General features: G+C 35.1%; 2 protein-coding genes across 10 annotated transcripts; one reads left to right on the top strand and one right to left on the bottom strand.

Annotated features, from left to right (window-relative positions):
- Positions 1–303: 303 nt before the first annotated feature.
- On the bottom strand, positions 304–10,325 carry Inpp5e (Inositol-3-phosphate synthase). Of its 6 annotated transcripts, XM_083090923.1 has the most exons (8): positions 8,757–10,324; positions 8,470–8,654; positions 7,678–8,169; positions 6,285–6,503; positions 5,117–5,423; positions 4,470–5,029; positions 3,805–4,273; positions 304–3,671 (listed from the first exon to the last, which is right to left on the bottom strand). In XM_083090923.1, exons 3-8 carry the CDS (start codon positions 8,156–8,158, stop codon positions 3,557–3,559), a joined length of 2,151 nt encoding a protein of 716 aa, XP_082947049.1. In that variant the 5' UTR covers positions 8,159–8,169; positions 8,470–8,654; positions 8,757–10,324; the 3' UTR covers positions 304–3,556. The 6 variants fall into 6 exon arrangements, with proteins under 6 accessions (XP_082947049.1, XP_082947047.1, XP_082947048.1 ...); XM_083090921.1 differs by having other exon boundaries at positions 8,470–10,324; XM_083090922.1 differs by having other exon boundaries at positions 7,678–10,325.
- LOC145966655 (uncharacterized) lies at positions 9,912–22,538 on the top strand. 4 transcript variants are annotated; one of them, XM_083090909.1, is made up of 7 exons: positions 9,912–10,059; positions 13,694–13,858; positions 14,114–15,346; positions 15,444–17,597; positions 17,708–17,889; positions 18,205–18,526; positions 18,615–22,538. In XM_083090909.1, the coding sequence occupies exons 1-7, from the start codon at positions 10,008–10,010 to the stop codon at positions 18,815–18,817; spliced, it is 4,311 nt and encodes a 1,436-aa protein (XP_082947035.1). In that variant the 5' UTR covers positions 9,912–10,007; the 3' UTR covers positions 18,818–22,538. The 4 variants fall into 4 exon arrangements, with proteins under 4 accessions (XP_082947035.1, XP_082947038.1, XP_082947036.1 ...); XM_083090912.1 differs by lacking the exon at positions 9,912–10,059 and adding an exon at positions 12,309–12,490; XM_083090910.1 differs by lacking the exon at positions 9,912–10,059 and adding an exon at positions 12,512–12,739.
- Positions 22,539–23,471: the final 933 nt, after the last annotated feature.

Raw genomic sequence — 23,471 nt, 5'->3', positions numbered from 1 at the left:
GTCTACTCGATGCTACAGAACGGATCGTCGAGAAAATTTCACCTCGATAAAAGGAAAGATAACAGTTTGTAAATGAATTCTCTACGCGAAAGTTTCTACGTGATTAAAATCCCGATTAACGTTGATATTTTTATGTTACTAATATTATTTTTGATGATTTTAACAGTGGCGTCGTAATTAAAATGAATACGATAGATACTGTTTGTCGAGATCGAGATGGCGGGAAAATTGAAAATGTACGGAACTGTATTGTTCGATTCGCCAAAAATAACCCGATCGGGAGATATAAATATCTCGGCGACGACACGTTTAACCGTTTATTTCAACATATAAGGATATAATCGAGTACATGTAAATAGAATTTTTTTTCGTTCTTATTACGAAAACATTCTACCTGAATCAATGTCACACGGTGCGTATGTAAACAAAATAAAATTGTGTGCTTTATGCTTTCGATTTTTTAGAATTTGCAGCGAGTCCTGATTTACGATCGAAATAATTAGATGAACGCTTTATTCCATTGACAGATTTGCATATATGTACGTTGAAAATGTATCACAGAGTACAGTAAGAGTTTCAAGACATTTATAAAAGGAGCAGGTAGCATTATTAAGATAACCATACGTTACAAGAATTACATAAATGTCTCGAATAATCTCTCATATCAAATCATGTCTACATAATAAGCATTCATTGATAATTAGATATAATTTATAACATATATGCATATAGAGTATCTTAATAATCGAAAACTCTGCCAAGTCAAAATTGTATATTTTGAAAACAATTTATTTATAGGCAATAAATAATCTATGTTGAACAAGATTGCGCTTTCATGTTATGCTTTGCAATGTTATTTTATTTTTTCTATTTTTTTAAATATATAATTAATACAAATAAATCAATCAACATGTGGGTATATATGTGTTGTATGATTCTAACATAAAATTATATTTATAACTTACGGTTATACATTACATATCTATTTGCATATTGTTAATTATAGATATAATTGCAACATAGATTATTTATTTTACATCTTTTATTTTATTTCTAATTAGACCAAAGATATCTGAATTGAATATAATTTCAATAGATTTGCAAGCATACAGATTGGGTACATAACTATGTATGTAACAATTTAGATAAGGCATGGGTTAAGGCAACCTGCTTGGTAGACTTAAAGATCTTGACCTCAACACACACACACAATTCTTAATCTAACTTCATTGTTGAAGCTTCAGAATTAGTATGCGAAAGATTTTTAGGCACCTAGATCGGCCTGTCTGCATAGTATAAAGAAGGAATTATCACAAGTTATTAAAGTATACACTCTGACACGAGATGTATCAAGATATATAGAAACACATTTTTCTTCAACAATTTTTTTTAACATTAATTTTTTGATTATTTCTTTGGAGCACGCATGAGCACCTCATCATTTTATATCTTTTGATATTTTACTCTCAATAAAATAATAGAATACATACGCATTTAATAATTTAAGCAATAAACCATTGAATCACATCTTTCTTAAACTACTTGCAATTCACTTAATATCTAACACGTACATTATATATTTGTTTTTTCTTTTTTAATACATTATGTTGTAATAAGCATAAGCATTCTCTTTCTTCTCTATTAAACATTCTGCACTCTTGGAACTTTTTAAGCGTATTAAACTCCACTCTCTCTAAGCACATACATTGTTATGGAATTTAATTTTTATACATAATGTATATTATATTGTTCATTAACATATATATAATTACATTATCTTCTTGTTAATAGTTTGTATATTGCTTTTTGTCAAGCAGTATATATATATAATTTCTATTATTATCCTTTCTTTAATTACTAAATACATAATATTCCCTAAATATAGAGTACCTATTTTTTATATATTAAATAAAACTTTTGAAAATATATTGTAATAAAGGACAAAACACATAAATAATAATAAAATAAATTTAATAAAAAAATAGCATAAAAAATAACATAATAACATAATATATAATCAAATAATCAAAAATAACATAATTATAATAAATTATAATCAAACAATGAAAATAATGAAAAATATACATTGGTATTTATGAATTTAATATTTGAATAGTCATAATTGTATGAAAAAATAACTATATAAATTTAATAATAGTCAAAGTTAAGTATTAAAAAGTTATATAACTGCAATATTATATTGCATCACATGTTGCACATGTACACATCTATCCTTCAATTATTTTATCACATTTTTGCTATAGCAGAAATGTTAGATTTAATACTGATACATAGACACGTTATTTGTGCGTGCACACTTGTTATTATGTAACAATATTGTATATAAGTTTGGGGTTTTATAATTAGCCACAATTTATTGTTATTATCATTATCATATCTGCAATAAAGTGTTGATAGAAGTGGTAGAACATTTCTATTATCAAGAAGCATTTTGTCGCTCTTTAAAATTAATGTCGTACACTATTTGAAACTAATCAATTCATCGATTCAAAATGATAATAGTCAGATAATTTCTACTTTCCTTTAATTGTTAACAACTATGTATATAATTACTAATGTAATTATCCTACATGCACAATACTTAAGAAAAAGAGATTTGATACAATGTGTGGATGTGGTCCCAATAAATAAGAATATAAACTTAAAGATATTATTTCTAAATGTTAAAGACTAATATAATTGTATTATAATGTACTATTATGATGTACTGGCCCAATAATTTATGTGATCTATGATTTATATTACATCTAATTAAACAAAAACATTCGTTTTAAATTAAAAGAAAGCAAATTTTTTCAACAAAGAGAATCTGACCTGTAAATGTTAACTTCCATTTCTAGTAATAATTTATTTATAAATATTTTTTTCTGATATTCACAAAATCAGTATTTTAAAATATTATGCGTAAATTCTTACAACTTTTTTGAAATTTCTGAAATAATAATCAAATATTTACCAACTATTTTGATAAATATTGCAATATATACATATCAATAGTTATTGTAAAATTGACATAACATAAGATTTATAAGTGTCTCATTATTTTTGTAATTTCTTGGCAAAATTGAAAGAGTGCCACATACATGTAGTCAAATGATATTTTACTTTATATAAGTCCTCATATAAATTCTCTAATATACATGTGGCACAATACGTATATATATGTCGGAAATGTACGGACGATACATTTACAAAAAATTGTCATATCATCGTCTAAATTACTAAACGATTTATTTCACTGCTTGACTAGATTTTTACAGTGTTTACTGGTAATAGTAATCTACTATATAAATCTCTCTCTTAGCAAAATGTTTCTGATCACGTTATAAAAAAATGGACAGACTTAGTGAATACATAAATCGAACGAAAGGAACGTGGCATCTATTATGAAAATGATCATTTAAGCGATCATTTTCTCGCTTGAGATACTACAAATTCGGCAAATATCTTTATCTGTATATATATATATATATATATATATATATGTATCTACAAGAGCATATATTTATGCTTCTACAATAGTCTCCAATTTTTTTTATTGAATCGAACAAACCTTTGAAGTTCCGAGAGAATCATCCATTGCCGCCGCGCGCCTCCTAATGCCTTCCAGATATACCTCGCGATTGAAAAGACCAGCACCAAGCGGAATTCTAAAAATAGATGGCAACATGTATGGAGATTGTTACCGGTATATATATGTTATATGTAATATACGTGTAGAATTATTTGATAGAGCTATATGACCTTCGTTCTTTGAAATGTCAATAGATGATAGATACGTACGTATCGATACCAGGTCTCAACATAGTCTTAAAAACTCCCCAGACCGGTTTGTGATCCGAGGTGCAAATACTAGGAACGGAATCATATACCAAACATTCTATAGCTCCGTCTTTATACGAGCTGGAACTCTCGTGACTAACACGTCTGATGTATCCCCTGGTATGACCTTTCCCTTTGAAAAGGATTCTATCGGTATACGCAGGAGTGCGTTGCTTGCTGCTAGAATCAAAATTCTGCGTTCCCGGATCATATTTATAAGTAGGAGGAAAGGTGATTGGGGCTTCTTCGAAACCACGTAATACCGCGCCTTCGCTTAGGATAGTTTTCAATTGATCCTTGCGCAAGTTTATCGGCGACTCTTGCGGAAAGCACGTATTTGTGATCCACTGGATCACTTCCTCTCTCGACTGAGTTAGACGGAAGTTTAAGTCACCGCACCAAAATACACAATCGAAATTTTGCGTTACATCTGAAAAATATCACATTTACTTATTATTATGCAATATACAAAATGCAAAATTATCGATATTAAGTAAGATAATTTATTTCTGCGCTATTTTATCTCGCGCTCGGCTCTTATCAGTCTATTTTTATTGTTTTATTTAATAATATTCAGAGCCTTATCGAATTTGCTAATTATCGATATTGTAACGCTTTTAAAATACCTTTGCTTTTGTGCCTGGTAGGTAGTTCTTTGGGAAGGTCAAGATTTCTAACGATTCGCTTTATATCATTAACTCGTTCTTTCGCCTTATCTTGATGTGCGGTCAAGTGAGCAGTGACGAAGAGAAAGCTAGTGCCAAATATCATAAGAGCTATCGCCACCGCGCCCTTCGTTCTAAATGCCGTTCCGGTTCTTGTCGAGAAGCTATCTTCCTCCGGAATAGAGCAGAACCAGATCAAATCTCGTCTCAGAAATAATGCGAGATGAAGTGTACCGAGATTACTACTAGTGAGCAATACGTGCGATGGTCCAAGTGTTTCCTGCAGGGCTGCTTCCCATTCATTTCGTTCGGAGCATGACTCTTGCGTTCCTATAGCTAGCAAATCGGGAACAGTCTCTATGTCGGATGGCAACATAAAATCGTTCAACTCCTTTGGCGGAGTCTGACCATTCATGTTCCATGTGCCGATAAAAATTTTCAATTCTCGATTCGGCAATACTTTCTCGAGTTCAACTGATCCTAATAAAGAATTGGCGGCGATCCTTCCGTGAAGAAAATTTCTGCGAAATTGAATCCGATTGATCATTGAAAAAAAAAATAACATAAGATATAATAACTCTAAATTTCCTAAGAAAAAGAATATATACCTTTCTCGTGCTTTCTGAGTAGGAATCAAATTAAGTACTTGTGCAGCAAGTAACGATTGCTTCGCTAAGCTATCCATAGACGTTGTTTGGCAAAAATAACGATCTTTCTTTTTGGATAGAGCATCGTGTGACGTTGAACGTGGCTTATGTTGGATCGGTGCACTTTTAATAGATTCTGGACTAGAATGTCTCGTAGAGTTTGTCGGTGAGTTTACAATCAAGTTATCTGCAGATCTTCTATGAAGCAATCTACGACGTAATTGTCCCGATATACTCGGCGAAAGTGACCCGGAAGAAGAGTTTTCACCTGAAACAGTTTATAATAATACATGATATATGAGATTCTATTAAATGGGAAATCATACATCACATAGTTGCGCCAAGAAAGAAAAGATCATACATAATTTTGGAAGCAAAGAACATATGCTGATTGGACAAATATATTTTGTGCCTAGACATTAGATTTATAATAGTATTATAGTATTCTGCCTTAATGAAACTAAATTGCTTCAATTACCGCCTACTACAATCTTAACACTCTAAGATACAGATTTACATCATAAAAATTTATTAACATTCAATTGCTCAGGATGACTTATGAACATTTTAAAATCTTATGCAATCTAACAAGTACATACAGTTAAAATTATTTAATTAACACAATTATACATATTTCGAATTAGAATAGTTCATGCTATTTGAATCAAGCAATTTATCATACTAGTTTCAAAGTAATATTGATGTTGTTCTAACTCTCTCTAGTAAAACCTAACATATAAAATCATCCTATTAAATATATCCTAATATTTTATAATTTAATTAGAAAATAGAAATACATAAAATACAAACAATTACAGATGCGCACATCATAGCAACATTATAGCATTAGACATATATCTGTTACTTAACATTTATGCTTCTAATCTAATCTAGATATAAAATAATTGTATATAATTTCCTAATAAAACTAATATATATATATATATATATATATATATATATATATATATATATATATACACATAAACATGTATACCGTCAATTTAACAACTTTATAATGCTGAAAAGAGGAAAGTTATACCCCATAAGAGAAAAAAAAATGTAAAACAGCAAAAATATAAGAATTAAAATTTTAAGCAGCATATAAATTTCGTGTATCGTATTATACCTTCTTTCCCCGGCTTTTCGCTAGCAGTATCATGATATTGAACCATACTGTAAACTTCCAAAGGATTGTAGAACTGCCGTTCCATTTCCAAGAAGAAATAAGTGATATACTTTCCCTTTGTAAAGTAATCATCCTTAAAGTATTTCTGAATTTTTTCAGACTCAATTATACGTTCATTTTCATCTTCTGAAGATTCTTCAAATGAGTCTTCCGTTGAGTCTGCAGAGAAGTCACTATCTTCACTACTCTCTTGAGAAACTGCTTTTGTTTCTTTTACTAAAAATTTGCACCTATCGCTCGAGACACTAGCATTATTAGAAAAAGGTTGTAACATTGCGCTATTTGAATCAGGACTCTTTGTTTTATTATTATGGAACAATTTATCAGTATCTTCTAAATATAACTGAGAAGTTATGTTTACGTTTTCTTGTTTTAAAAATTCAATTTTTGTATTTATATATCTATCTGACCCTAATTTAGAATCCTGCTTATTTTCTGTAACATTATACTTTTCACAATCTGCACTCTGATTATCAGCTATAATATTACATCTAGAATTTTCATTTTTGCCAATAATTACATTTTTACAATCTTTTTGCATATCTGACAAATTTTTGTATTTATATTTTTCTTTTTCAGATGAACCATTTTTCACTGTTACATAAGTTTCACTATTTTCATTGTTCGTGGTTTCTGGTGCAATTTTTTGATCAAAATTACAAGATACACTTTCCAAATTGTCAGTTTGTTGGTTACTAACTGTTTCTACCTGTCTATAGAATTCTGTCTGCCCTTCTAATTCGTCTTTTTTTTTAAACACATTTCGCAACTTGTCAAGGAAAGACCTCTTTCTTTTTTTTTTATTTGGATTTGACATTTTTAATGGATTATTCACACTTTCAATAACCAAGAGAGAGAAACATGCACACAATGTGTGTCAAAGATAAGATATTAAAGATAACTGTCTGTTACTAGATCCACGTCTACAATATAATCATAGCTTTACATCAATACATACACTGGAAGTGTTATAGTCTGTTTTGCACAGGCATTAGAATGTAAAGTAGAGGGGGGAATATGCAAGGTCATCTGAGCATCAAACCATATGACACCATGTACATAAAAAGAAAAGGAGTAATGTTTAAGTGGAATTAGAGATGAGGTAATGCTAGAGCCTTTTAGTATTGAGTAGCCTTTTCCATAACATTTTATTTTAGAATAAAATATTAGATTCTACTAGATATGTATTAATATGATTTTATTATTCAATCAATAAATCAGAAATGCTTATTCATTGTAACAAAATACTTTTAATATGCAAATTTCTACCTAACTCATTAATAAAAAACTTGGTTATTGTAATGGGAGAAAAAGAAATGTAATTCAAGCTTACCTTCTATGTAAGAACTATAACGCTGCTCCTTCCTCGCTGCTCCTTTATTTCTTTTGACTACAATTTCTTGAGCCATCTGTGCTTGATCATTCGCAATATGCATTTCTTCTTTCTCAACTAGGACATCAGTTTGACGATCCCCATTGATGGAAGCTACCTCGGATTTGACCGAGGTACGACTTAATGTCGTTGGAGAAAGTCTACTGACAGTTAGACTTTGGGGTGGCGTTCTGCTACGTTCAGTCATGGCGCAACACAGGGATAGCTTAGTGCTAGTTTGAGATCCATGTTGTGAGTTTTCTATCTTAGAATTTTTGTTCGAATCTCCGTCTTTGTACGATGATTCCAGACAGCCGACCTTGGTCTTCTTGTTCATGAGTATGCGACAAAGAGACTTTTTCTTCTGTTTTGATTTTGGAGATACATCTACTTTGGCGATATTTGAAACACTAGAGATGTCATTTCCATCACACTGCTCCATAATACTCGCAGCTAATACATTTAGTACAAAAGATCAGTGATTATACTTTTTATAACATTATTCTCCTTGATTCTTTGAATATTACAAGATCAATTTGTATGGTTATGCTATACTTAATAAAAATTCTTTACTCATACAATATATATCAAAATATATCAATGAATAATATAGAAAATTTTCAAAGAAAGAGAAATATTTTTTTCTTCTATATTCAAATGATCAATAAACACACTTTCACATAAAGTAAAGGAAGTTAATATGCAATCTCTCTTGTTTGCCGTTATATACAACTAATGTCTGAAATTTCTTACATTGTCAATGTTGGTATTTAAAATCGTCGTTCTTTATGTCAATCGCTTGTGCTTCAATAAATATCAAAGTTTATATCTGAATTCATCCACAGAATCAATTGCAATATAATGCATTATGACATATTTAGTAAGTATCATCACATCACATAATGCTTTGGTATCAATTCCATTCTCAGTCAGCTATTCTATTGTGGAGTTACATGTCAATCCAAACGTTTAATGCGAATAGATATCGATTCCACACGATGATGTATCATAAATAATATTGTACTTAAAACGAATAATACTCTTAAAATCTGGACTAGAGTCGAAAAAACAATTGTGCAACTGTAAAATATAACGCCGACGTATCTATTGAATCCACATATCCTACTGCCAGCGCAGTTGCACTTCCTTACAGGACGAATCCATCAGACGAGTCACATCGGATAATCACATCGCTTCTCATTTAACATTTCGATCGACCGATCACATTCAGTATACATTTTCGTATATACATTTCATATAGTCTGACAACGTCGAGTGGTGCTATTCGATTCGCGTGTGTTTATTTTACTACATGTGTATGTAGTACGTATACTATACATACAAACATAAGATTCGACGATCGGCGTCGACACGTCATTCACGACCGAAAATCCACAACAAAATCGCCGTGATTCGATCGAGCGCGTCTACGGTCCACTCTGACCTCAGCCTCCATTCCCGTAGCGACGACCTGTCAGGCACATCGCGCGTCCTCACAAACTGCGGGCGTACATTCCCCTCATTTATCTCTCGCCGCAAAACGTCACGATACCGCGATTACGACCCGCATACTTCGGCGTCGACATGACTCACGCAGCCGTTGCGCAGCAGACGACGGCAGATGAATCCGCCGAATTTAACGATCGATGAATCCCACGCTCACGCCCTTGTACGAATGAGGGGTGAAAAAATGGCCGGGAATCGCTTTTTCGGGGGAGGGAGGGGAGGAAACGCCGAAAGACGGCGTGGAAAAGCGCGTGAGAAATCGAGAGAACGCGGCACACTCGACGGGAGACCCGCGATAGCGCACAAATGTCAAATCGAGCAGACGACAAGGACGGCCGCCATCTTGGATCCGGCGCTGCCGCGCCAGAAGTAACTAGAGTATCGCCTGGCGTCGCGTTTCGATGTTTTTACCTCGCCATATTTATTTCAGCGGACCAATAGCCGAGTGTTCGTGTATTTAAAATATTTTTTCACATCGGCACTCAATGCTTATTTTTAGCGTCCAAAGACATGTCAAAAATGACAAATTGATATTTTTATTTTATTTTTTGCTGTCATTATTTTTATTTTTACTGCGAAAAATATCTCATATGCGTACTTGCCCGCATAGACCAAACATGGTTGATCGCATCTACCTCTCTCTATCTCGGCTCTATCGTATCACACACCAACACGCACGCAGACACACATACTTTATTGGCCAGCGGCGGGTTGCGTCGTGATGATGGTTTGTTTACATCGGGTGCGCGACGACGACCGCGACGATTACGACGACAGCATCCAGGATGCTCGACGAAAATGCGAATGAAGAATCGGCTCGCAACGGCAGATATAAAGGTAATAAAGACTGTTTCGTCTTTCTTTCTGTCAGGCTTTCGATCGCGCGTCACACTTAAGGCGTTCCCGCGAAATTCCCGGCCGAACAGCTGATGACAAAGGGAATTTGCGCGTCGCGGAATTACGCTACAAATTTACATCAAAGTTCGCGACGCGAGAAGGTGACGTAACATCGCGGTCGTAAAGGTTTCCCTGCGAAGAAGCAATTGGCAAGAGATCGGAGATCGACGGGGCTTCGCCGCGCGTTTCGCGCCCCGGGAATGTTCGAGAAAGAGGCGAAATAAGAGCAGCTGTCACATCACATACACACACACATATATGTGTATATACATACATGTGCACCCATATTTACGTCCTGCGCCTTTCGCGCGAATCCCCGTTTCCGAATAACAATTTCGAATATAGCACCCTGAGAACAGAGGGAGCGACCTTGGTTATTGCGCTCGGTTAGGTATCGACAAATGGGTTACTACCAGCAACGCGGTTACGAACTATTCTTCAAAAGCGAGTATTAAAATAAAACTGAATTTCGGGACTACAATAAAATATCGATGTTACTCGGGAAAACTATGTGCACCCTTGTTTTAGGGAGAGAAGAATAATTCTGAAATCTCATCCAAGAGGTTTACAAAATTGTAAACAATACGCGTCGCATTGCGACAGAAATAGTATGAATGGTATAAATTCATGAAAGTAATTTTGTGAAGGTTAAATATCAATATTGTAGAAAATGTAATCGCGAGGAAATGATTAAAATCATTATTATATGTTGTCAATTTGAAAAGCTAAAATTCTATATAATACTTTCATTTGTTCTCTTTTTTTTCATATTTTAAATTTTATTTGAAATTCTTTCTTCAGATTATTTTATACTTCCTTAATAAAATCGTAATTATAATATATACTATCATTAATTTAAAAAATAAAGTCCCACAAAGATATAGATTTCGAAATTGTTAAAAATTTATTTTTAATTTTGATCTGATAAATTCCATGATCGGTAGATTAATAAATCCACTCTCTCGTGGGAATGAATTTGTCGAATTATATTTCACTTTGCACATGAGATCTTTTTCATTGGAAAACGATTTGCTGGCATTATTAAAAAAGACTCGTAGTTAATTTTTCCAAAAGGAACCGAGTTACGATAAAATATTTTCCAACGCGAGACGCGAGGGGACAAAGGCCGGAATTCATAGTCCGATCTTATATTCAAGATCATCTTAAGTAAGGTTTGAAAATGTTATACGGCTATTTCATTGGCTGAACAGAATCTTAAGACGACCTAAGACCAGAATTAAGACAATCTTGAATATAAGATCGGACCAAAATTCCGGCCAAAGCGATCGAGAAACCCTCGGCCGCTCCCGTTGTGTTTTCCTCGCGTCGTGTCGCGTCGGCTCTCCCGAAAACGGAAACGTGAGTCGCGCCGCCACCGCCAGGTGTCGGGCCGGCGTACGGTACTGGTTTGCTGTGTAGACGGCCACCATTGTTGAAATACTGCTTTGGTTGATGCCCCGACGATTTTCGTGGCGAAAATCGTAAATTCGCCCGTGCGGAAGGGCCTCGTTGCGGTAGGTGCACGTCAAAGGACGTACGGAGTACGCGCGTCGCGACGACGGTGTCTTGCTCACGAGCTGCGCGGGCGAGATCGCGACGATCACACGCATCTCGGTAATAGTCGTCTGTAATCGTCATCGTCGTCGTCGTCGTCGTAGTCGTAGTCGTAGTAGTACGGGGGAAGAGACGGCGTGCCCAACCGGGGAAAACGCAGTGAGACTCGTAGTGCGTGGCCATCGATTTGCACGAAGGAGAGAGAGACGGGACTCGGATCGTCGTTTCTCCGCGTGTCGCGATTGTCGGCGCGATCGGATCCACGGACACCGGATCGCGCCCATGGTTGGTGTCGTGTCGGTGCGACGTTAGAACGTGCGTATCGTGCGTGTTGCCCGCCGGTGGCAACGCGACGCCGCGCGTAGTGCGTGCGTACCTACGTTCATTCTCGCGCATCGTCTTCGAGAGTGTGTGCGTGTGTGTGTGAGGGTGTGTGCGTGCGGCGTGTGGATGCGTGTATGCGTACGTGCGTGTGATACGTGCGTCGCTGGTGCTGGCGTGCGGCGTGAAAAGTGCCAGGCGCACCGGGTCGTCCCTTAATACGGCGCCACGATATACTCGGCAACCGCTACTTGGACGATATTTGTGAAGTTGCGACACACGCGTGCGCGCGCGCGCACCACGGTACGTCGTCGTGCACGCATCGGCCGGCGGTGACACGCGGCTACTCCGAAAAAAAAAATATCCGCTGTCGCACACACGGGCGCCTCCTTTCTGCGTCTCATTCGGTCAGGATTAGACTCCTCTCTCTCTCTTTCGTATTCCATTCGAGCTCGCGCGTGCAATAGCGTTCGCGCGGCGACGCTATCGATGTGTGGTACGTGGAACCGCGCAAGTGTGTACAGTGTGTGTACGTGTACAAAGTGTACAGTACGCATGGAATAAACGTGTCCGTCGTTGCTGTTTGTCTTTCGAGTGTATACGTGCGTGTCGTGCGCGCTGTCCGCTCCCTCTTTCCGTGTCTCTCGCCTCTCTCCTTCTCTCTGTCTTTCTTTCTCGCTTTTTGAACGCGCATACGTGCGTATGTACCACCGGAATTCGCGAACGCACGCCACGAGTTTGCAAGGTACGCCGATCAGCGAAGCGGCGTGCGATACCGGAACAGAGTGCCTCGTGGACGATGTCGGATCGGATCGTCCGTTTGCAGTTTCGCGGCGAACCGTTAGACACGTTTTCACCTCCACCGATCGCCGGTCGACGCCGCGAAGCTTCCACTCGAATTTTCGCGATTTCTTCCTTTTCTTTCTCCGTGAATGCGCAAACATTGATGTCCCGATCGCGACAATCGCGGTTCCAATCGTTATCCCCTAATGCCGATTAATTTGCGACAGGTTTGCACGTTCCTGCGACATCCTGAAAAAAAGTTTTCCGTGTGAATACTTGTGCGGTAAAAACACGCCAACACATCGCGAAGTATATTGCTCTTTTGTGGCGAACTCGAAAGTGAATGTAGTAAATGATAGACGTTTGATAGTTAATGTCGATGGGTCGTATGAATAAGAACAAATGCTTGGTAAAAGTAGAAGAAGCGTTAAACGTGTTTTTTTAAAATGATGAGAAATATGAAAAGTGTAATGAATTGAAATATTTATCCTGATAAATCAGCGCAAATATTTTCTGCATTTTATTCATACGAGCCAATATTTTTTACCAGAATATAAGCTGCTATCTATAAATATCAGTTTAATAGTTTACTTGTTCTGTTAAAAAACATTGCTTTGCTCCAAATTGAATTACAGTTATTGTATTTTATTATGAATGTGTAAAGAATAGAAGAAACATTCTTATTCTTTGAGATTATGTAATTTTTGTATTATATATATAATTTTATTATATATATAATTATTATATATGTATATATATAATGTGATTATATTTATTAGCAACAAAGCAGCTTATTTAAATCAATTAAAATATCTATAATATTGTATAAATATATAAAAGAATACATCTTAATTTAAAGCAGCTGCAATATGTTTATTCAAATCAGAGTGAGAGAATGTTTCTGTTATGATTACAGAATCTCTGCATGTATCTAAACGTATATCACAAGAAGAGACATTTAAGTTTCTGGATGTAGAGCGATATTACTTCTTCTCTCAAAATATTAATGAGCGAGATAATAAAAATCCAGACCTTCAGTATGGTGTGAGTTGTCATGACTCTTCTATTGTTCCCAACAATGGTAAAATATAATCATTATGTTACCATTTTCCTACATATATTTTCTATTAAAATCAAAATAATTAAAAATATGATAATTATGAAATATGCATTTTATGTTAAAATACAAACATACATAATTGTAAAATAAATTGTAATACAATATCCATCTAATCTGTTGCTTTTTTTCTTTTTTTATATAACTTAAGCCACATTTTCCTTTACAATCTAATCAAATTTTTATAGATATGAATTATAATAAACTTTTTATTTTTAGGAATACACATATTTGACGTTGCGCCACAATGGGCGCTATCAAACAATTTGCAGTGGATTGATCTGCAAGCATTGGTAGCACATAATACTGTGCAAGACATATATGATTTACATCACAAAGAGAAAAATATCACGGAAGCTAGTAATCTAAGTTCAATATATTCTACAAAGTTATCGCAAACGGCACGACACAATGATAGGATAGTGAATTTTAATATACTAGATAGTACGGTTAATAAATCACTATCCGGACAAACGAGAAAACTGCAGAAAGAACAAAACGATAGGCTGGATAACTGCCAGAAGGATTTTGGTGTAGAGACAAAACTTAAATTATTAAGTATCAATAAAACGACGGAATCCATACATTCATTCACAAAAAATCAAACCAAAATTTTGCCTGAATCGAGGAAAGAAATTTATCATGATACAGATATTAATTTTTTTAATTGTATGTCAAAGCATTCAATTAATACGCAAAATTTCGAAACTGAATTGAAACTCGCATCAGACAATATTGAGCACAATAAAGAAAAGGCAGTTTGCAACTCTGATAGCACCATTTTTGTAGTCGATAATGAGCCACTTGATTTAGTAATACATTCGAAAAAAAGTACACAACGTAGCCATATTTATAGTGAGGCAAAAGATCGAATTTGTAGTTATCCATACTCATCAATTGGTGATAAAGGGACACTTCTGGATGGTGCCATTTTAAGAAAGATAGATCATTCCCCTAATATACAGACTTATAATGCAGAGTACAAGAATATAGATTATGGTTTATTGAAATTTTTTGATTTAAATGAGTTGTCATCTAATTCAGATAGAGATAAAGAATCATTGAAAACCATCAGTAAGTTGCATACTAATAGTAGTGAAACAAACGGAAGAACTGTAACAAACAACGACTTGAAACAAGAGAGAGCGCATATCTTGGACAAGTACGTCACGCATGTATTACCACCGCGCTTAAGTAGTGACAGTAAAACATCGTCTTGGACACATTTGCAGTCGAATGCCAAATGTAACAATATCAAGAAAGAGTATACTAAGGAAGAGGCACGCAAGTCAGAAAATACCGATCTGGTGCAACTGACCGCTTGCATCCCAAAATTAAGCAATTGGGCGTGTTTCGAAATGTCAGGACAGTATCCAGGTCATAGCCGACCACCGGTTGGCACACCTCCACCGCAAACTGTCTGGAATCATCTCACTATGGCGCAGGGACAAGGTAATTTAAGTTTCCGACTAGACATCGCCGTTACATCGTAACATTTTACAATGTCACATTCATTCTTAATATGTTAACTAATCATGACGATTTTCAGCTCTCAATATGCACCCAACAGCATTATCTGGTACTGCATTGAGTCCAGCTGGGTTTTACACACATCCATCTATGGCGCGAGCATCCCATCTACCGTCTCAACTTACTCCTCAACTCGCTCATACGCAAGCACCGCCGACGTGGCATACACCCACCGTCCCCTCGAAAAGTGTTACGCCGGCTAACACACCGGGCAATCCTCTATTCAACTTACAAATGTTAGTGGATAATCGGCCAAATCAAAATCAATACAGAAACTCGCCCGGTTCGCAGAGTACGCTAGATCTCTCGTCCACATCAGAGATGTCCATTCCGGAGAATTATTCTCGATTACCTCAGGATATTCCTATCAGTTTGACCGCAAGAAACGTGGACAAGGGCAGTCGAAACGGCAATATAATCTCACCGCCGATTCCGCTGAATGGGGAGACTTCGTCAGATAGCGGAATCAGCTCGTCCGTACCGACGCCGAATTCCGTCAGTGAACCGGTCTCACTATCAACGAAAGAGGTCATCACTCCTAAAATAACGGTGAAAAACTTTGAGAGCAATATAAAGGGAGTCGCGAATCTTCACGATAAAAAGGAAATAAATGTAGATAATTTTTCGCAGAAAGTGATAAATTTGCCGCCTAGTGTGACGATAGAGAGAGTGATCGCGGACAAGAAGGAATCCGAAACTTCTGTGAAACCTAAGGACACTCTAAGTGTTATCGCGCAAGTGCCAAGGAATGTCTTACCTGTTATAGTTAATCTCACCAAAATAGAAAAGGATGTTACGGATAGCCCTAAAAGGGAATCCTCCTCCGAGAGAGACAGGAAGCATGACGAGACGAGCGTGAGATCGCCTAAGAATTTACCGAAGAGAGGAAAGAAGGGTGTCGATTCTCTATTAGAGAAATTGGGAGATGGAAATAAGAAGCTTGGAAGTAGCGAGAATATTGGCTCAGTGATTGTGACGCCAATAGAGGAGAAAGACACGTCCAGTGTTAAAAGCATGTCGCCGGAGAGACAAAAGTCTAAATCGCCAAATCGCGAAGATGAGGTCGTATCGCCAGCTTTCAGCAATGACGACTCAAACGACAATACCAAGCAGCGAAGGAAAAGAAAACTTGAAAAGCCTGTGAGACTGAGTAAGGACTCGAAAACGGAAGTTGAAGATATGGAACTCGAACCCACGGAACCCACGGAATCGAGAATTATCGATTCGGTATCAGAAGAGGCGGCTAGCTCCGCGCCAACGACTGACGTTAAGACCGAAGAGCAGATTGCTAGAGGAGCGGAGGAGAGAATATCGGACAAGACAATAGTGGACGAGAATGCGGAGGAAATATCAGAGGAGAATCAGCCGATTCGAAGGCGAAGAAGTAGCGATGATACTGCGATTAGTAACTTGACAAATCCGGCGAATCAAAGGGTACGAAGAAAATCCAGTGACGATGCGTCATCTGAATTGTCCAAGGTGACGAGTCCGAAAACCGCGAACAACACAACGACATCGACGACGAATGCTTTTGTTGAGGTCGAGTCAGAACTGGCGAAGATGTTCGCCGGGATCGTAGAAGCGGATTCAGATGTCAAAAATGAAGAATCAAAAGCAGAACTTGCAAGTGCGGAAATACAAGGCGACAGCGATGCTGCGAAAATCGAAGGTCTCGAAAATAGTATTCTGTCGATGACGACGGATTCTCAGAACGCTCAGAACAATCCCATTGATGTTTCTTCAACTGTGGACACAAAGTTATCAGGAAAAAAGGGTAAAAAGAGCAAAACGCAGGGCAAAAGAAAAATATCCAGGTCGTCGGAAAATATTTTCGGCACAGCGAGTGATTCTCTACCGAAGGAGACGAAGAAGAGGCGGATATCTAAAGGTTCGAAGAAACAGGACCAGATTTCGAAGAAGGCAAAGAAAAACACAAAGGTCGACGGCCTCAGGGAGATGGCATACGATTCTGGTTCGAATGCGAGTTCGATCAGATCGCGGGGTCCGGTAGTCCATGTAGAGGGTCCTAGAGATAGTCCGTTGAGCATCCAAGTGGTCAATGCACCGCGGGAAGAGGAGGAAGAGAAAACTAAGGAGAAACGAAAAAGCGTCGGCAATGGAAACGGGAGCCGAAGTAAAAGACTCAGTCATCAGAACGATTTAGATTATAGAGGTATATACGATTTAGATTATAGAAGTGTGCACGCGATAGAAAACTGTTCTTACGTTTTTGTTACGTCTTTAGCAAATAAGATTTACTTTATCGCACGTTTTTGACCGCAGGTAAAGTTAGTAGAGCAGGTCTCTTCAGTTCAACTTTATCATCGCGATACGATGCACACACCACAGATTCGACCTGGGTCTGTGTATTTTGTAAACAAGGTCCCCATTCTGTTATACCCGGAGATCCGTCCAGGCCACATCCGAATTTGGCCGGACCGCACATTGCAACTGGAACATACACAGTATGTATTTTTTTGACATCTTCAATATTATACAAACTAGATTAAAAAAAAATTCGCCAAGTAAACAGTTATATATTTTCATGATAACTTATTTTTTATCCATATTACTATACTTTTAACTCTATATATATTTAACTGATTCTTATCGTATCGAGCTGAAATGTAATTTTTATACGACAATACAATAAAACTAAGTGCATTTGAGAGTGAAACATTTAACACTAAATGCGACTCTGTACATGCGTAAAAGCGTTAGCTCGTACAATTAGCAATACATTAGCAATACAAATATAATATGATAAATACGCGCAACAGGTTCCAGCTGGTGTATTAGGCGATTTATTTGGACCATATTTGATTGGCAAAGAACGATTAGAGGATGGTATTTTATCGGCTGATGAACAAGAGATTACGACGGAACAAAAGAAAGGCGGCAAGAATAAGAGGAGTTTAAGGTACGCGGGTTTGGCGGATCAGTTCTCTGCAAAAATGGGTAAGAAAAAACGGAACTCAATTGAAAGTAATACAAACACCATCTTCACGGGTATGACTCTATATCCCGGTGGAGAGGAGCAACGATGGGAAGTATGGCTTCACGAACAATGTGCGATATGGGCAGCTGGAGTATACATGGCGGGTAAGACAATATCGTAAATAATAGAAATATATGTAAAACAATAAGAGAATAAGAGAGTAATATGAATACGAAAAATGTGTTTTGCCAGGCGGTAGAGTGACAGGATTGCAGGAAGCGGTATGGGATGCCGCCAAGTCGATATGTGACTCTTGTGGCTTGACGGGGGCGAACATTGGTTGCGTGAAACGAGGTTGCAAGGCTGTTACGCATTATCCATGTGCATTGACGAAAGGTTGGCATCTCGACACAAATCAGTACATACCTAAGTGTAATCTTCATCGAGTTACGTGAAACGTTCCGGTGAGTCTGTGAACATAGGCTAATGTGAAAATTAGGTCATATTCACATTATATCACTGAAACCGGCTTTAATTAGATGCACCGAATAAAGGGCAATAATGTAAGAAACTAAGTATATAAATCCGTTTATGACTGAAGATAGCCTTACTAGTTAGTAAGGTATATTCTAGTTAACAAAGCGCAGGAGCAAAACATCTTCATACGCGATACAATCACTTGATATGTAATAAAGTTACATTGTTGATTGGAATGTAAGATTGGCGTGGAAGACCGATATAATTGATGTAACTATAAATAGGTAAAATCTAACAGATGGTTGATTCGATATCCTATCTTCTCTAATAGATATAAATTGATCTTATTTAATGAAATAAATGTGAGATGTTTTGAGATTACGCTTTGTGTTATTCAACGTGTAAGTGTGTATCTGGAGCGTGAAAGTATAAATGTGAAAACAGTTATACTAATTTCCAGACATCAAGTGTAGAATCAATATGCTCGAGAAAAATACTTTCCAATGTACAAGATGTTTAAATAAGAACGCTATTAAATGTCTCTAAGATTTTAAAAGAAAAAAGAAAAAAAAATAATGACGAACGAAAGTGAAGTAATAGAAACTCTTCTCAATGATTGAATTTAATTGATTTTCTTGGCCTGTGGCCTTGAACAGTGGCCTTTTCGAATTAATATAAAAAAAACAAGATTTTTTTTTATTTTGAATCTGTAGAATAGATGGATTGCTATCGAGAAATAATGATAATCAAAAAGGACGAAGTTTGCTTTTTTATTCATATTTACGGAAAAACACTAAAAATTTTCTAAATAACATCATGTACGCAGGAATACACAAATAGGGCATATTGTACTGAATGTTATCGAATTCAGAATCTGTAAAATATGACAGCTGTCAAAATTGGACATGCTTAAAATGCAGTAAGATGAGTAAGTCCAAGTAACATATAAGCGAAAATTGAATATTCTCTGTCTTTTCTTTTTCTTGAAGATCGAACATGTAAGGCAAGTGTTCTCTCAGTGGATGTAAAAAAAGAACTTTGTATATATAAAAAATAAAGAAATTATACATATTATTGAAATATTATGATTCAAAATTTTAATAAGGGTTTAAAAAACTTTGTATTTATTATTCTCATATACAGAATACATGCATGTATTTCATAACAGAATTGTTGTGATAATTAATGTGTTTTATTTTCTTTTGTTTGTGTGTCTCCACATAAATCATTATCTATATATGTGAGTGTCTATGTAAAGTTCTATCATTTTTTGTTACATTTTTATTGATATTTTTTTGTATAGGTATTTTATCATGCAAATTTTAATTTTTGCATGTTATAAATTGACAATTTCTTAAAGAAAAGTATTTTTATTGCTTGAATAAAGCAAAGCGATTATAGGACGAGAACACTTGTAAAATTTCATTATTTCTGTAATTCTAATAATAAGAAAGAACAAAGAACATACGTCTCATTGCATTCAGTGATACGTTTTATACATTATCATATTCATTGTCATTTTACTAATGTTTCTGTATGATCGTAAAACCAGTGATTCAAATCCACATGTCTACATGTATGATTTATTGTTAATGATTAAATTAACAGCTATATGCATTATTACGAAATTTGTAATAATTATATTGCTGATTTATATATATATTATATATTAAAAATTGATATATATATATATATATATATATATATATTTATTAATTTTTTTCATATTAATATTGTGGTCATCTTTGCTGTCATTGTTGTCGTCATCATCGTTTTCATTGTACTTTATCAGAGCGTGAGAGAGGCAAGTTTTTGCTATGATAAATGTAAGAATATTAACAAGTGATTCTTTTGCTGTATTAAAAAGAACTATATAGCAAAAATCAGGAAAATTGTATAAAAATAATATTATAGAGCTATGTAAACAACATGTATATAATATTAATTTGCGTAGAAAAAAAGATATATATATATATACATATAAAGATTACATATGTGTATATATATATGTATATACAAAATACATATATATATAAATATATACACATGGCACATACAATACACACATCAAATATATATATATATGTGTATATATATATATATATATATATATATATATATATATATATATATATATATATATACACACACATATACATATACATATATTGAAAATAGTTGTCACATCTTCTCCTACAGCACAGAGTATGATATAAATTAGATATAATCATTTTTAAATAGTAACTATATATTCTCGGAAATGGAGATAAAATTATTGAACGTATAAGAAGATTCTTTGTACATATATAGTGCATAGCAACAAATGTAAAAAATATCTCTGAAAACATTTTATTTAGAGAGGCATATAAACTCTGTTTTGAGAAATAATAATAAAAGCTATGACACGTTCACACTTCGAGAAAAAGTACACAAAGCCTAATTTTCTTTTCACGACACTTTTTGGGACACCACTTTCGACGCTCCTCGATGTTAAGAACGGTCTTTGTATAAAACGGATGCAGATACAGCCAAAAAAAGAATACTACTTAGATGTGTAATAAGAGAGATATTAAATTGTGTAAACGAAACGCTTATACTCTACAACTATGTATGAAAAAGGGAAACAAAAATTTTATCGTAGAAAAATAACTGTAAAAAAAATATATATATATATATATATTAATCTTATTACTTGTGATACAAAGAAAGAAAGAAAGAAGACAAATTCCGTAGTGAAACGGTCCGACAAATGAGATATTCCAATCATTTTTCCATCATCGAGCGACTCTGCGTACACAGAGCGGTTCGCGTGCGCGCTCACGCATCCTCATGTACAGTAGAATTTTTGTAGTAAGTCAGTAATGTAGGATTGTATACATATTATCATTTAGATCCGTATCTTGTGGATAGATAAAGTCTAAGGACACAGATATTGCATTACCAAAATTGTAGAGAATCCCTTAAGAATGATATTTTTCTCTCTGTACGCAGAATCGTGCGCGCCGAAATTGCGCTATGAAAGATAATTTTTTCGCGTTTATCATTTCGACAATTTGTATAAATGGATCATACTTTTTTTTGGCTTGTAAATTGCACGTCGAAGGTAAGATGCGTAAACGCGAGGCGCCGCGAGATGAGAAGAAAGCGCAGAAAAACCTAAATATCACAATGCCTAAGTAATTTGTATAAAAAGACAAAGATAAATCTCTGTAAAATAAAAAAAAGAAACTGTCGCGTCGTGATATGTGGGTGTAAGAGAAAAAAAATAGTGCGAAATAGGCAGCAACAAAAGATGCATCGTATAGTATTCGTATAATTAAATGCGAGAACAAAGAGTATGCATCTCTTTTTATTCCTACACTTCGTATGTCTTATTTTAAGTTTAATTTTTGTCTCAGAGCTTTTGTTTCCATCTTTGATTTTCTTCACTTTATTTCTCTTTCTTTATTCTTCTCTCTGTGGCTTTTGTTTATCCCGCGTAGTTTTCTTCTTTCGAGTCGGATAAGTGTACCTATTTTTTTGTGACCTGGTTTAATGTTAATAATTATTAAGAAGATCAAGATTGATTAAACTCTATTTAATAATATGGAATGGTAGAGAAATCGGCGAATTGTATTTGAGATCAATACAATAATACGATTAAGTATACATCTTTGTGTAATATAAATATAATAAATAAAAACACGCTATATATATCTATATATATATATACATATATACATATAATGTATTGTAAGCTATATTATAGGTAAATTTTTCTCCTAACTATAATCCCGATGATTACTGATATAGTATTGTAATAATGACAGAATTTTTTTATGACAAAACAAAATATGACATTGATGCAAAAATCATTTTATTATAATTCATGGAGCGTAAAAGATTCTTATTTAAACTTAACGTTGCAGGTTGACAATATAGATCTGTAAATATAGTACATATATATTCATATAGTAAATATAGTAGCATACATATTGATACTACGCGAGAGAAGGATGGGGAATTGATAGTATGGTAGTTCGACTAGTTTCGCGGCATCTTTTCTTCGCGTTCTAACGTCATCACATGGTAAATATGAATAGTGGGAGAAGTATTCAAGAGAAGAAGTGGAATAAAACGTGTCTGAGGAAATCCGGGGTAATACAGAGAAGTTTGACTGTAAGTGTTAATTTTTAAATCACACGTAGTTTAATTGTAAAAAATTGTTAGTAGCCAAAAATCAGACAGAAATTTTTAATGCGCGAGTTAGTTAACATGCCATGTCCATAATATTGTTTGTGTATCCTAAAGTTCATTAATCTCTTGGCATTTCCAGTATGCAAATAGATAAGTATTTTTCTGCATTTTTATTCACGTATCGTGATTGATGAATAATTTATACATTTTTATTCATCGATATTACACAAATTGTTAATTATTCTTTTAATTCGCTCTATTAAATATTTAAGCTGATATCATATTCATAGGATCAAAGTTTATTGGGCAAGTTTATCGAAGAGAGAATTTTTAGAATCTCTATCAGAATGTTTATTCGTCAAACTTCGTCGTACGAATATAATATCAATCTCACAAATGTCATCAGAATTTTCAGTCATGCACGAATAAACTAAGTACGAGTGAAAATGACTCGAC

The sequence above is a fragment of the Camponotus vicinus genome, unplaced genomic scaffold (assembly GCF_025532165.1).
Source record: "Camponotus vicinus isolate PSW18456_S1 unplaced genomic scaffold, iyCamVici1.0 SCAF_2, whole genome shotgun sequence".
In the NCBI taxonomy this organism is placed as follows: Eukaryota; Metazoa; Arthropoda; class Insecta; order Hymenoptera; family Formicidae; genus Camponotus; species Camponotus vicinus.
This window is presented reverse-complemented; position numbering and strand designations above follow the sequence as displayed.